This window comes from Oncorhynchus mykiss, chromosome 8 (assembly GCF_057628025.1).
Source record: "Oncorhynchus mykiss isolate SJ-2025 chromosome 8, ASM5762802v1, whole genome shotgun sequence".
Lineage (NCBI taxonomy): Eukaryota > Metazoa > Chordata > Actinopteri > Salmoniformes > Salmonidae > Oncorhynchus > Oncorhynchus mykiss.
Genome location: NC_143029.1, coordinates 4,309,415 through 4,322,091, shown reverse-complemented (window position 1 = coordinate 4,322,091; position 12,677 = coordinate 4,309,415). Strand labels below are relative to the sequence as shown.

General features: G+C 41.5%; 2 protein-coding genes across 2 annotated transcripts in view; one reads left to right on the top strand and one right to left on the bottom strand.

Moving 5' to 3' along the window:
* The window catches only part of LOC110529263 (zinc finger protein 513), a 31,196-nt gene extending 30,855 nt beyond the window's left edge, over nt 1–341 (bottom strand). Inside the window, exon 1 of the mRNA XM_021611377.3 lies at nt 202–341. The gene's annotated coding sequence lies outside the window, so the exon portion shown is untranslated. The remainder of the gene's footprint in view (nt 1–201) is intronic.
* Nucleotides 342–7,171: 6,830 nt separating this feature from the next.
* The window catches only part of LOC118965483 (low density lipoprotein receptor adapter protein 1), an 86,597-nt gene continuing 81,091 nt past the window's right edge, over nt 7,172–12,677 (top strand). The window contains exon 1 of the mRNA XM_090242424.1: nt 7,172–7,662. Within this exon, the coding sequence (XP_090098550.1) occupies nt 7,578–7,662 (85 nt within the window). The 5' untranslated portion in view covers nt 7,172–7,577. The remainder of the gene's footprint in view (nt 7,663–12,677) is intronic.

The following is a 12,677-nucleotide window of genomic DNA, read 5'->3' as shown; positions in this document are numbered from 1 at the left end:
CTTGATAGTTAATGATAGCGTGAAGGTTAACATTAGTAGCTAGTTAGCTAAACAGCAAGTACAGTATGTGCTAAATTAGCCAGCTAGCTAACGTTAGCTATCAAGCTACCGTTTATTTACAAAGCTACATTTAGTAAATACCCCTCTCGATTGTAGCCAGTAAAGCTCCATGTACCCGTGCATAAACGAGACCTAAATTACCGTGTCTATATATCCGCCATTTCTTTATCTGCAGCGGCGACAAAGAAAGGCAATTAATATTGTTTTTCATAACTTAATTGTTTTTTTTATTTCCATTGTATACATTCGCTTCCGCTGTTGTACGTATTTCCGCTTCCTAAATTAATTTCCGGTCGTCTGAGTCATGGTACTTGTAGTTATTGTGTGTTTCTAATCATTTTAGCCATGTGAAATGTATATTTTTGTGTATTTCATGTGCTGTGACAGGAGAAGAAGACGTTATTATATTCTTATACATTCTTATTCGATGTCTTAAAAATGTATGTTGGGGAATTTATCAAGATCGCACATTTTAACCTATTTTATGGGGAAGTTTGAGGTTAAGCCTGATGGTTGCAGACTTCTACGCTACATTTTGGGGCAATTGCGTGACACTTAATGTTTAACCCATTTGAAAATGAATGAACGAGGCTGTGTTGTAACGTTTGACGAGGCTGTGATATTTATGAATCGGAGAGTGATCCCATCGGTCTATCGGTCCCATCGGTCTCACTAGAGCGTGCCACCCGCAGGCAGCCGGACGGTTGCACCCACCCTCCCCAATATGAACCAACAGGCGCCCGCGAGTGAAATAACGGGTAAGCTCGCTCTACAAAGGGTATGGGGATCTCCTCCGCAGCGTCATACGCTACAATTTCTCCGATCGTGGGATTCTGCGAAATTCACTCTGACTCATTTTGTAGCTAAACTTTGATGTCCAGATATGTTTTAGAACAGTGGGAGGTTCGCGCTACTCCGCTGTTCGAGGAGACGAGTTAGTTGTTGATTCTCGAAGACAACACGCTGGAGAGAGAGAAGTAAAGGTGCCGGTTTACTACTATTAGACATATATTGGTGATGTGCGTAATGTCAATATCACTCGTTTTGAGTAGAACGAACCAGAAACCGTTATGATGTATGCATATAACCGGATGAAGGTAACGTTTTTAATTTTTTTATTACAAATTCTGCATTTTTTATTTTATTTCTCCGTTATTTTACCAGGTAAGTTGACTGAGAACACGTTCTCATTTACAGCAACAACCTGGGGAATAGTTACAGGGGAGAGGAGGGGGATGAATGAGCCAATTGTAAACCGGTCCTTTGAACCGGGTATGGTAGTAGGTGACAGGCGGTTTGGGTCAAGAACTGGCACGCTGCTGGGTTTTTCACGCTCAAGTTTCCTGTTTGTTTCAAGAATGGTCCACCACCCAAAGGACATCCAGCCATCCAGCCTTGACACAACTGTGGAAAGTGATGGAGTCAACATGGGCCAGCATCCCTGTGGAACGCTTTCAACACCTTGTAGAGTCAACATGGGCCAGCATCCCCTGTGGAACGCTTTCTACACCTTGTAGAGTCAACATGGGCCAGCATCCCCTGTGGAACGCTTTCTACACCTTGTAGAGTCAACATGGACCAGCATCCCTGTGGAACGCTTTCCACACCATTTGTGTATTTTTGTGAATTGTTAGACATTTCTGCACTATTTGAGCTAGAAACACAAGCATTTACAATGGGGCAAAAAAGTACTTAGTCAGCCACCAATTGTGCAAGTTCTCCCACTTAAAAAATATGTCATTTTCATCATAGGTACTACACCCGCAATAACATCTGCTAAACAAATACAATTTGATTTGATTCATAGAGTCCATGCCGCGACAAGTTGAGGCTGATTTGATTTATAGAGTCCATGCCAAGACAAGTTGAGGCTGTTCTGAGGGCAAAAGGGGGATGTGCTTGTTATTGCTGTAAGACCGAGTTGGCTAGCATGCTCTAATTATAATGGTCACATTAGCTCCCTGCTAATTCATAGTTATTTCCATGCCGACAGATGAATCACGAATCTACAACCATCAACATACTGTTGACCTTCACATTTAATGTGCTTCCTTAACACAGCCGTGGTATAATGTGTTATAAGGGCCTTAACACAGCCGTGGTATAATGTGTTATAAGGGCCTTAACACAGCCGTGGTATAACGTGGTAAATCATTGTGAATTTGAAGAGGAAAAAAACATGAATAAAGGTTTCACCATGAAGGACAAAACTGAATGTCGGGACTATTTGTATTTTATCAGTCACCTAATCTCATCCAGGCTAGTCCTAGATTGTGTCCCAAATTGCCCTCTGGGTCCCGGTCTAACGTAGTGCACTATAGAGAATAGGGTGCCATTTGGGACACACCTTATACCCTTCCAACTCCAGTCTGGACTTCCAAGCCAGTTCCACTGCATTTCATCATTGTTCCCCTCTAATCAGGGACTGATTTAGACCTGGGACACCAGGTGGGTGATTCCCCTCTAATCAGGGACTGATTTAGACCATCGACACCAGGTGGGTGATTCCCCTCTAATCAGGGACTGATTTAGACCTGGGACACCTGGTGGGTGATTCCCCATCTAATCAGGGACTGATTTAGACCTGGGACACCAGGTGGGTGATTCCCCTCTAATCAGGGAATGATTTAGACCTGGGACACCAGGTGGCTGATTCCCCATCTAATCAGGGACTGATTTAGACCTGGGACACCAGGTGGGTGATTCCCCTCTAATCAGGGACTGATTTAGACCTGGGACACCAGGTGGGTGATTCCCCTCTAATCAGGGACTGGTTTAGACCTGGGACACCAGGTGGGTGATTCCCCTCTAATCAGGGTCTGATTTAGACCTGGGACAGCAAGTGGGTGATTCCCCCTCTAATCAGGACTGATTTAAACCTGGGACACCAGGTGGGTGATTCCCCTCTAATCAAGGAATGATTTAGACCTGGGACACCAGGTGGGTGATTCCCCCTCTAATCAGGGACTGATTTAGACCTGGGACACCAGGTGGGTGATTCCCCCTCTAATCAGGGACTGATTTAGACCTGGGACACCAGGTGGGTGATTCCCCCTCTAATCAGGGACTGGTTTAGACCTGGGACACCAGGTGGGTGATTCCCTCTCTAATCAGGGAATGATTTAGACCTGGGACACCAGGTGGGTGATTCCCCCTCTAATCAGGGACTGATTTAGACCTGGGACACCAGGTGGGTGCAATTAATTAATTAATTAGTTGAGTATCCCTGCTCTATACTATAAATATAGCATGAAACATTTGACTTCTATAACATATGTATTAAAACATATTTGTTTACCTAAAGACTAGAACATCGTTATTTAGTTACATTGTGGCCTACATTATTTCCACTGGTCTGAGCAAAGTGTAGTAGGGTTGCACGCCCTGGCCTTAGAGCTTTTTATGTCTCTTTTTTGGTTTGGTCAGGGTGTGATTTGGGGTGGGCATTCTATGTTATTTTTTCTATGTTTTTGTATTTCTTTGTTTTGGCCCGGGTATGGTTCTCAATCGGGGACAGCTGTCTATCGTTGTCTCTGATTGGGAACCATACTTAGGTAGCTTTTCCCCACAGGGGTTTTGTGGGTAGTTATTTTCTGTTTTGTGTTTCTGCACCTGACAGGACGGTTTCGGTTTTCGTTCATTCTCTTTGTTAATGCTGTTATTTAGTGTTAATGTTGTTATTTAGTGTTAATGCTGTTATTTAGTGTTAATGTTGTTATTTAGTGTTAATGTTGTTATTTAGTGTTAATGTTGTTATTTAGTGTTAATGCTGTTATTTAGTGTTAATGTTGTTATTTAGTGTTAATGTTGTTATTTAGTGTTAATGTTGTTATTTAGTGTTAATGTTGTTATTTAGTGTTAATGCTGTTATTTAGTGTTAATGTTGTTATTTAGTGTTAATGCTGTTATTTAGTGTTAATGTTGTTATTTAGTGTTAATGTTGTTATTTAGTGTTAATGTTGTTATTTAGTGTTAATGCTGTTATTTAGTGTTTAGTTGAAATATAAGTATGAACACTTTTCCACTCTGCACCTTGGTCCTCTCCTTTCATCAGCCGTGACATAGGGACAGGAACAGGAGACACAGATAAGAGGGTACAGGGATCTCCTGTAATGACTGCTCATATTCAACAGAGGGCGCTGTGGCACTGATACTGATCCAGTCACTTCAGAATAGCGGTAGAGTTTGGCAAATTCTATTATCTGCATCCAAGGACAGAATTTGATTTGGATCGAACAATTATTTAATACGTTATTCTAAATGGCTGACTTATTCTAAGTCTTGTCATTAAATATAATTTGATACAGGGTATAGTTTTGATCATAAAGAGACCATGCAATTTGCATTCTATTATATAGTTGATGTGTACGTTGATAGATTGGGTTAATTAATTAGTCAATATGCCTACTAGGTTAAATAAATAATTATGTTTGGGTTCGGTAGGTTATGTAGCCTAGTAATAATTGCAAGAGGTGGCAGTGCTTGTATGGGTAACATAGACAAATGAAAGGGGACACAGGTTACAGGGACACGGTTACAGGGACACGGTTACAGGACACGGTTACAGAGACACAGTTACAGGGACACGGTTACAGGACACGGTTACAGGACACGGTTACAGGGAAACGGTTACAGGGAAACGGTTACAGGGACACGGTTACAGGGACACGGTTACAGGACACGGTTACAGGGAAACGGTTACAGGGAAACGGTTACAGGGACACGGTTACAGGACACGGTTACAAGGACACGGTTACAGGGACACGGTTACGGGACACGGTTACAGGACACGGTTACAGGGTTACAGGGAAACTGTTACAGGGACACGGTTACAGGACACGGTTACAGGGACACGGTTACAGGACACGGTTACAGGGACACGGTTACAGGACATGGTTACAGGGACACGGTTACAGGGAAACGGTTACAGGGAAACGGTTACAGGGACACGGTTACAGGGACAAGGTTACGGGACACGGTTACAGGGACACGGTTACAGGGACACGGTTACAGGGACACGGTTACAGGACACGGTTACAGGACACGGTTACAGGGACACGGTTACAGGGACACGGTTACAGGGACACGGTTACAGGACACGGTTACAGGGACACGGTTACAGGGACACGGTTACAGGACATGGTTGCAGGACACGTTCCCTGACTCAGACCTTTACATGCAAACTGTCATGTTGTTGCAAGTTGGTCACTTGATTGACCAGGTTTCTGGTCAAGGGATGATTGTTTCAAATGTTTGTTTTGCTGTTTGTGACTCTGATTTTAAGATTTTAGGCCCTCTAGTTGTTATTTTCTTCATGTTTTAAGTAATCCTAGCTACATAGTCCGGCTATGCACTAGTTTTTATAATTTCACAATATTCTATCAGATTTAAAGTTGTAGCTTCGGCTATAGGCGATCTACTCTTGTTCCATTCAAAATGTACCGCTGCGCTTTAAACACGTCACTCTTTGCTTCAAGCCACACCCCACCAAACGGAGCAAACGTTCAAGCCACACCCCACCAAACGGAGCAAACGTTCAAGCCACACCCCACCAAACGGAGCAAAAGTTCAAGCCACACCCCACCAAACGGAGCAAAAGTTCAAGCCACACCCCACCAAACGGAGCAAAAGTTCAAGCCACACCCCACCAAACGGAGCAAACGTACCACAAAGTCTATTCAAGAACATACATGAGAGCTTGGGGGAAACGTGTCGTTCAGTACAAACCGTTCCGCAACGTAGCAAACGTTCAAGCGAATTGAACGCTCATCGAATCTACCCGCTAGCCGAGCTGTGCTGCCTTGCTTTTATTCATCCACAATGGTTTGTCGTTGTCCATCAAATTCCATATATAAGCTATGTCCATCAACATGGCCATAATTTAAATGATTTTAAAAACAAACTAGCTAGATCAGGTACTGGGTAAAGCTAATGGGGGTGGGGCCACACAATATCTGAACTCCTCATGAGGGGCGCAGAAAGCGCTGACATGGGCTCATTCAGTATTACCTGACATGGGCTCATTGAGTATTATCTAACATGGGCTCATTGAGTATTATCTAACATGGGCTCATTGAGTATTATCTAACATGGGCTCATTGAGTATTATCTAACATGGGCTCATTGAGTATTATCTAACATGGGCTCATTCAGTATTATCTAGCATGGGCTCATTCAGTATTATCTAACATGGGCTCATTGATTGACTATCAGTCACGGACATACAGTAGTGGAAAAAGTACTCTGTTTTCATACTTGAGTAAAAGTCAAGATCCCTTAATAGAAAATAACTCAAGTAAAAGTCAAAGATTCCCAGTAAAATACTAGTTGAGTAAAAGTCTAAAAGTATTTGGTTTTAAATATACTTAAGTATCAAAAGTAAATGGAATTACTAAAATATACTTAAGTATCAAAAGTAAAAGTATAAATCATTTCAAATTCTTTATATTAAGGACACCAGACGCACTATTTTCTTGTTTTAATTTTTATTTATTTAGGGATAGCCAGACACACGCTCCAACGCTCAGACATAATTTACAAAAAAAAGCCTGAGTCCTCCAGATCAGAGGTAGAAGGGATGACCAGGGATTTTCTCTTGATAAGTGCATAAATTTGACTATTTTCCTGTCCTGCTAAGCCTTCAAAATGTAACTTGTACTTTTGGGTGTCAGGTCAAATATATGGAGTAAAAAGTACAGTATTTTCTTTAGGAACGTAGTGAAGTAAAAGTTGTAAAAAAAATATATATAATAGTAAAGTACAGATACCTCCAAAAACTACTTAAGTAAGTACTTTAAAGTATTTTTTACTTATGTACTTTACACCACTTTTGACCTAACAAGAGAAACTGCTGAAGCACAACTACATTTTGAAATGGTCCCTCGTGTATTATTCTATTCTAGCAGTACTTTGAGACCTGGACTGATTTGATCCGGGGGGCTTTATAAAACGCGCCGTGCAGTTACCCATCCCTGAGCTAGATGATGTACACGATGTATTTTGCGCATAGGTTTTACCCCGCCCGCATCCAATGTAACATCCCTCCAGAAATGGGTGTGGCACACATTTCATTCGTGACCGCCCCCTATGTTCCGCCGTTCCTCGGTTCAGCAGTAGCCTACCGAAAAGCAACGGGGTTAAATGGAGGCTGCGTTGCCCATGCTTTCACTAGACCCTTGTTTCAGACAACGGGAGTTGGTCGGAACTAGGAAACAAGGAAATTTCTGACATGCTAAATGTTTGTAGTTATACACGTGCCGCGTTCAACGAATCAGTAATTCTGAGTTTCCTAGTTCCGACTGGATGTGAACGCCGCACAAATCCTATACCCGGGCGGTTCATTCCGCGCATCACTCACTCGTAGTCGACTATTGTATGTAGGCTGGCTACTAGTCTACTGTTTATGTTTCGGAGCCAAAGCAAGCGCAGGCTAAAGTAGGCTATCCACTTACCGCTGTCAGAGTTTATTTTACGTCTGCTACGCTGGGTTAGGCTACTGTCAGAGACACACCTAAAGCATGGATGCTCTGAAATCAGCTGGAAGAGCGATTATCAAGAGTCCCGGAGTTCCGCGGCACACATGGGGCACCTCCAAGCACGACAGTAAGTGTAGTATTCATGTCTACGGGATGTAGTTATATCGTTGCGCAGAAATGGTAACACGACAGCGCAATGCAACGAGACTATAGGGAAAGGAAAGCGCTGACAATAGGCGATTTATGTAGCTGCCGTTCTATTCTCACCTCTCTTGTTGGTATAGGAAGTGAAGAACAGTTCGATTATGAGGTGTGATGGAAAATAATTGGTTGGTGAATTGCAATAGTATAACGTTTTTAATCTACATTATCAATTCAACACCTATTGCTTTTTTTTTTGTTTTTTCTGCCCGAGTGCACCAGGGAACTTGGCCACATTTCACATGTCCTAATGGTGTCCCAATGACTTGGGTTACCTAATTCCACCGTTCCCATAGTGAAAGCCCCATTGTCGGCTCATGTGTGATGAATCCGTTGTTGAAGCATGTAAGCAACCGTAAGAGAGTATTCATACCCCTCGACTTACTTTCACATTTTGTTGTGTTTACAACCCAAATTCAAATTAAATAGATGTTGTTTTTTCTCTCTCACCGATTTACACACAATACCCCATTAAAGACGAAGTGAAAACATGTTTTTTAGACATTTTTGGCTAATTTAAAAAACATATAATACAGAAATGTCTAATTTACATAAGTATTCACACCCCTGAAGCATATTTGGCAGCAATTACAGGGGTGGGTGTTTCTGGGTAGGTCTCTATAAGAGCTGTGAGTGTTTCTGGGTAAGTCTCAAAGAGCTGTGAGTGTTTCTGGGTAAGTCTCTAAGAGCTGTGAGTGTTTCTGGGTAAGTCTCTAAGAGCTGTGAGTGTTTCTGGGTAAGTCTCTAAGAGCTGTGAGTCTTTCTGGGGAAATGTCTAAGAGCTGTGAGTCTTTCTGGGTAAGTCTCTAAGAGCTGTGAGTGTTTCTGGGGAAATCTCTAAGAGCTGTGGGTGTTTCTGGATAAGTCTCTAAGACTTTCAACACTTGGATTGTGCAACAATGATTATTTTCTAAATTCTTCTTTGCTCTGTCAAATTGATGCCTGTATCTTTATTGCACAGAGTGAGTCCATGCAACTTATTATGTGACTTGTTAAACACATTTTTACTCGTGAATTTATTTAGGCTTGCCATAACCAAAGGGGTCGAATACTTATTGTCTGAAGACATTTCAGCTTGTCATTTTTTATTAATTTCTGAACATTTGAAAAAACATAATTCCACTTTGACATTATGGGGTGTGTGTAGGCCAGTGACACAACATCATTTTAAATTCTTGCTTTTACACAACAAAATGTGGAAAAAGTGAAGAGAAATTCCTTCTGGAACATGTGATCTTTCATGTGCTGTTATAACAAATTTGTATTCCATCCATAAATACGAATACCTTTGTTAAATTACGAGCCAAGTTAGTTTAGCCACGGAAAAATACAGGAACCTTTCCACTAGCCATGATTGGCTGAGATAATGAGCGGGCTGGATATGCCGGAAGATGAGTTTGGATTGGTCTGGCGTGTAGCATGATTCTGTCTATAACGTGAGTTGCTCAGTATGTGTTGAGAGTCCTTTCTACCGCACCGTTTTTGAAAGATATGTAGTTAGCCATCGAGAAATACAAAGGTTTTGCTACTTTTCTCAACAACATAGAGCATCAATCGACAAATCAGTTGGGAAAAGTGATGGGCTACTTTCTGCACATGTCACGGTCAGTGTGAACCGGAGGGACTTGACACAACGCCGGCACAAACAAGATGTAGCTACAAACAAAACAGAGTTAATGTCACACCCTGACCATGTTTTGCTTTGTATGTTTCTATGTTTTGGTTGGTCAGGGTGTGAGCTGAGTGGGCATTCTATGTTACATGTCTAGTTTGTCTAGTTCTATGTTTGGCCTGATATGGTTCTCAATCAGAGGCAGGTGTTCATCATTGTCTCTGATTGGGAACCATATTTAGGTAGCCTGTTTGGTGTTGGGTTTTGTGGGTGATTGTCCTTGTTCCTGTCTGTGTTACTTTGCACCAGTATTAGGCTGTTTCGGTTTTCGTGGTACGTTTTTGTATTTGATTCGTGTTTACCTTGTTTTATTAAACATGGATCGCAATAGCCACGCCGCATTTTGGTCTGACTCTCTTTCACATACAGAAAACCGTGACAGTTAAATGGTTCCAGTCTGCCATGAAGCGTTCATCCATGTATATAGATAAGTCTAGCTTACATTTTCAAATATTATACGTTTCTAATTTTGTCAGTAATTTTCATTGCAAGTAAAAGTGTACTGCTAACTAGCTAGCGAATGTTAGCTTGCTGGGTCGCTAGCTTATGTTTTGCGTATGATCTGTGTAGTAATATTATTTGTATCTCAGAGCCATTTGCATTGCTAGTTATAGCCTAATGTTATCTATCTAGCTAACATTGAACCTAGTTGGTTAGCTTTAGCTACCTGCAGATTTATTCTACAGCATTTCATGCATGGTGGCTAGCTATGACAATATGGTTGTACTGTAGCTATGGTTTGGGATTATGGTTCATTGTTTAGCTAGCTAGCTACATGTCTAAACAAAAGACTCAGATGATGACATGACCCATCAAGTTAGCCAGATGTATCTGGGGGTGATTACGGCCATCTGTTGTATTTCATGAACCTGTGTACATGTCTAGACAATAGTGACCCATCCACTTAGCAAGTTGTGGCTGGGGGTGATTACGGCCATCTATTGTATTTCATAAACATGTGAACATGTTAGAGAGGGAGATATAAGACTCCAGTTTTAGAGAATATTGCAATTCGTTCCAGTCATTGGCAGCAGAGCTTTGAGTTGTCTTGGGTTTGTTTGTATCAGCTTTGAGTCATCTTGGATATGTCTATATCATCTTTGTACATCTGGATTTGTGTATTTGCTCCCATTCTTCCTTGCAGATTTTCTAAAGCTCTGTCAAGTTAGATGGGGAGCAGCAGTAAACAGAATATAACAAATATTGTACAATCCAGGTGTGCAAAGCTCCTAGAGACGTACCCAGAAAGACTGGCAGGTGTAATCGCTGCCAAATGGGATTCTAACATGTCCTTATTGACTCAGGGGTGTGAATACTTATGTAAATGAGATATTTCTGTATAAAAAAAAAATGTTCTAGAATGTTTTCACTTTGTCATTATGGGGTATTGTGATGTCATTATGGGGTATTGTGATGTCATTATGGGGTATTGTGATGTCATTATGGGGTATTGTGATGTCATTATGGGGTATTGTGATGTCATTATGGGGTATTGTGTGTAGATGGATGAGAGAAAAACATATTGAATCCGTTTTAATTTCAGGCTGTAACACAACAAAATGTGTAATAAGTCGAGGGGTAAACACACTGTATAACCTATAGGTAGGCATAAAGTGACTAGGCAACAGGATAGATAATAAACAGTAGCAGCAGCAGTATGTGATGAGTCATATAGTCATGTATGTAATGGTGGGAGTCGTGGCAAAAAAACGTATTCAGAAGCAGGTGTGAAGAGTCAGTGAAAATAGTCTCTAATGGGCACAATCAGATAGGGCTGCGGTGGACGGCTGCTCCGTTTCTTTTTTCTCCTTCTGACGTGGCTTTTTTCCCTCCCTGTTGGCTATTCTTCTCCGGTCTGCTGACACAATCATGTCCTCAAACTCAGAGGAGCGCCAGGGTGAGGAGGTTACTAAAAAAAGATGCACAATGTTGGCCATCGGGGTCCACTGGGTCTGTCTCCACATCAGACACCATTGTCTTCAGTTTGCCCCTGGAAATCACTACTCCTCTTCAGCAGAGAGGTATTTTCACTCACTGGTCAGTGCCTGTGAAAATACAGGAAAGGTATCACATTACCAGTTTATGCTTCAAAACCAACTTTTATAAAAATAGGTTATATTTGATTAAAAAAAAATAATAATCCATGACAGTACAGTAAGGCATTGTTGGCAGACTAGATGAATGCAGTTCAATGCATGATTAATATAATTCACCAATATATGTCTTGTTAGTCCAAAAAAAACATTTGCTATCAGGTTGTAAATCACTGCTGGCCTGGTACTTTGTTGGCTGCCTCCATTCAGGATGCAACTGTTTCAGTTTCAACGACTCAATATTCTGGACAAAAAAACGGACGAATGTAACTAAGGCTGGGAATGTCAATACAATCATCCTAGCAATGGTCACAAGTCAGTCATAACATGGATAATAGACTAGTGTACATGTGTCAAACTCAAGGCCCGAATAGCAAAAAAAGTGGAGTGGGAGGCCCCGGTGCACAACTGAATAGGACTCAGAAATGAGTATAAATGTCCGTGTCTAGACTTGACAGTTCCAGCAGATTTAGTATTCTGATCAGAGTTCTTATGGAATTATGAATGCGTCATGCATCTACACCTACATTTACATGTGTCTACCTTGTCCACAGTGTGTCCGGAGTCCCTTTTTCCCCACACTATATTGAAATGCCACTATGCATTCTACAAATGGTGGAATAGGCAAAATATGATAACACAACAACGACTGATGGCAGTAGCTAACTACTGTACTGTAGCTAACTAGCCATCTAACCTCTGTAGCTAGCCAGCAAGTAATGCTAAAGGGATTGCAAATGGGTTAGTATAACTATTTATTTCTTTAAATATTAGCTAGCTGGGTAGCATTTGAGGCCAGCAAACACGTCCTCACAAGCCAGAAACGTATTTCCTCCAATAGAAAGAGGAGTGGGAGGCCCCGGTGCACAACTGAGCAAGAGGACAAGTACATTAAAGTGTCTAGTTTGAGAAACAGACGCCTCACAAGTCCTTAACTGGCAGCTTCATTAAAGAGTATCCGCAAAACACCAGTCTCAACGTCAACAGTGAAGAGGCAAATCCGGGATGCTGGCCTTCTAGGCAGAGTTACACAAAAAAGGCTGGCCAATAAAAATAAAAGATAGGCAAAAAAACAGACACTGGACTGAGTTGCACGTTTTTCTGTAAAAACAAATATGTCTGGCCTGTGGAAAAAAAATATATATATATGGCCCGTGCGTTGATTGAGTTTGACAC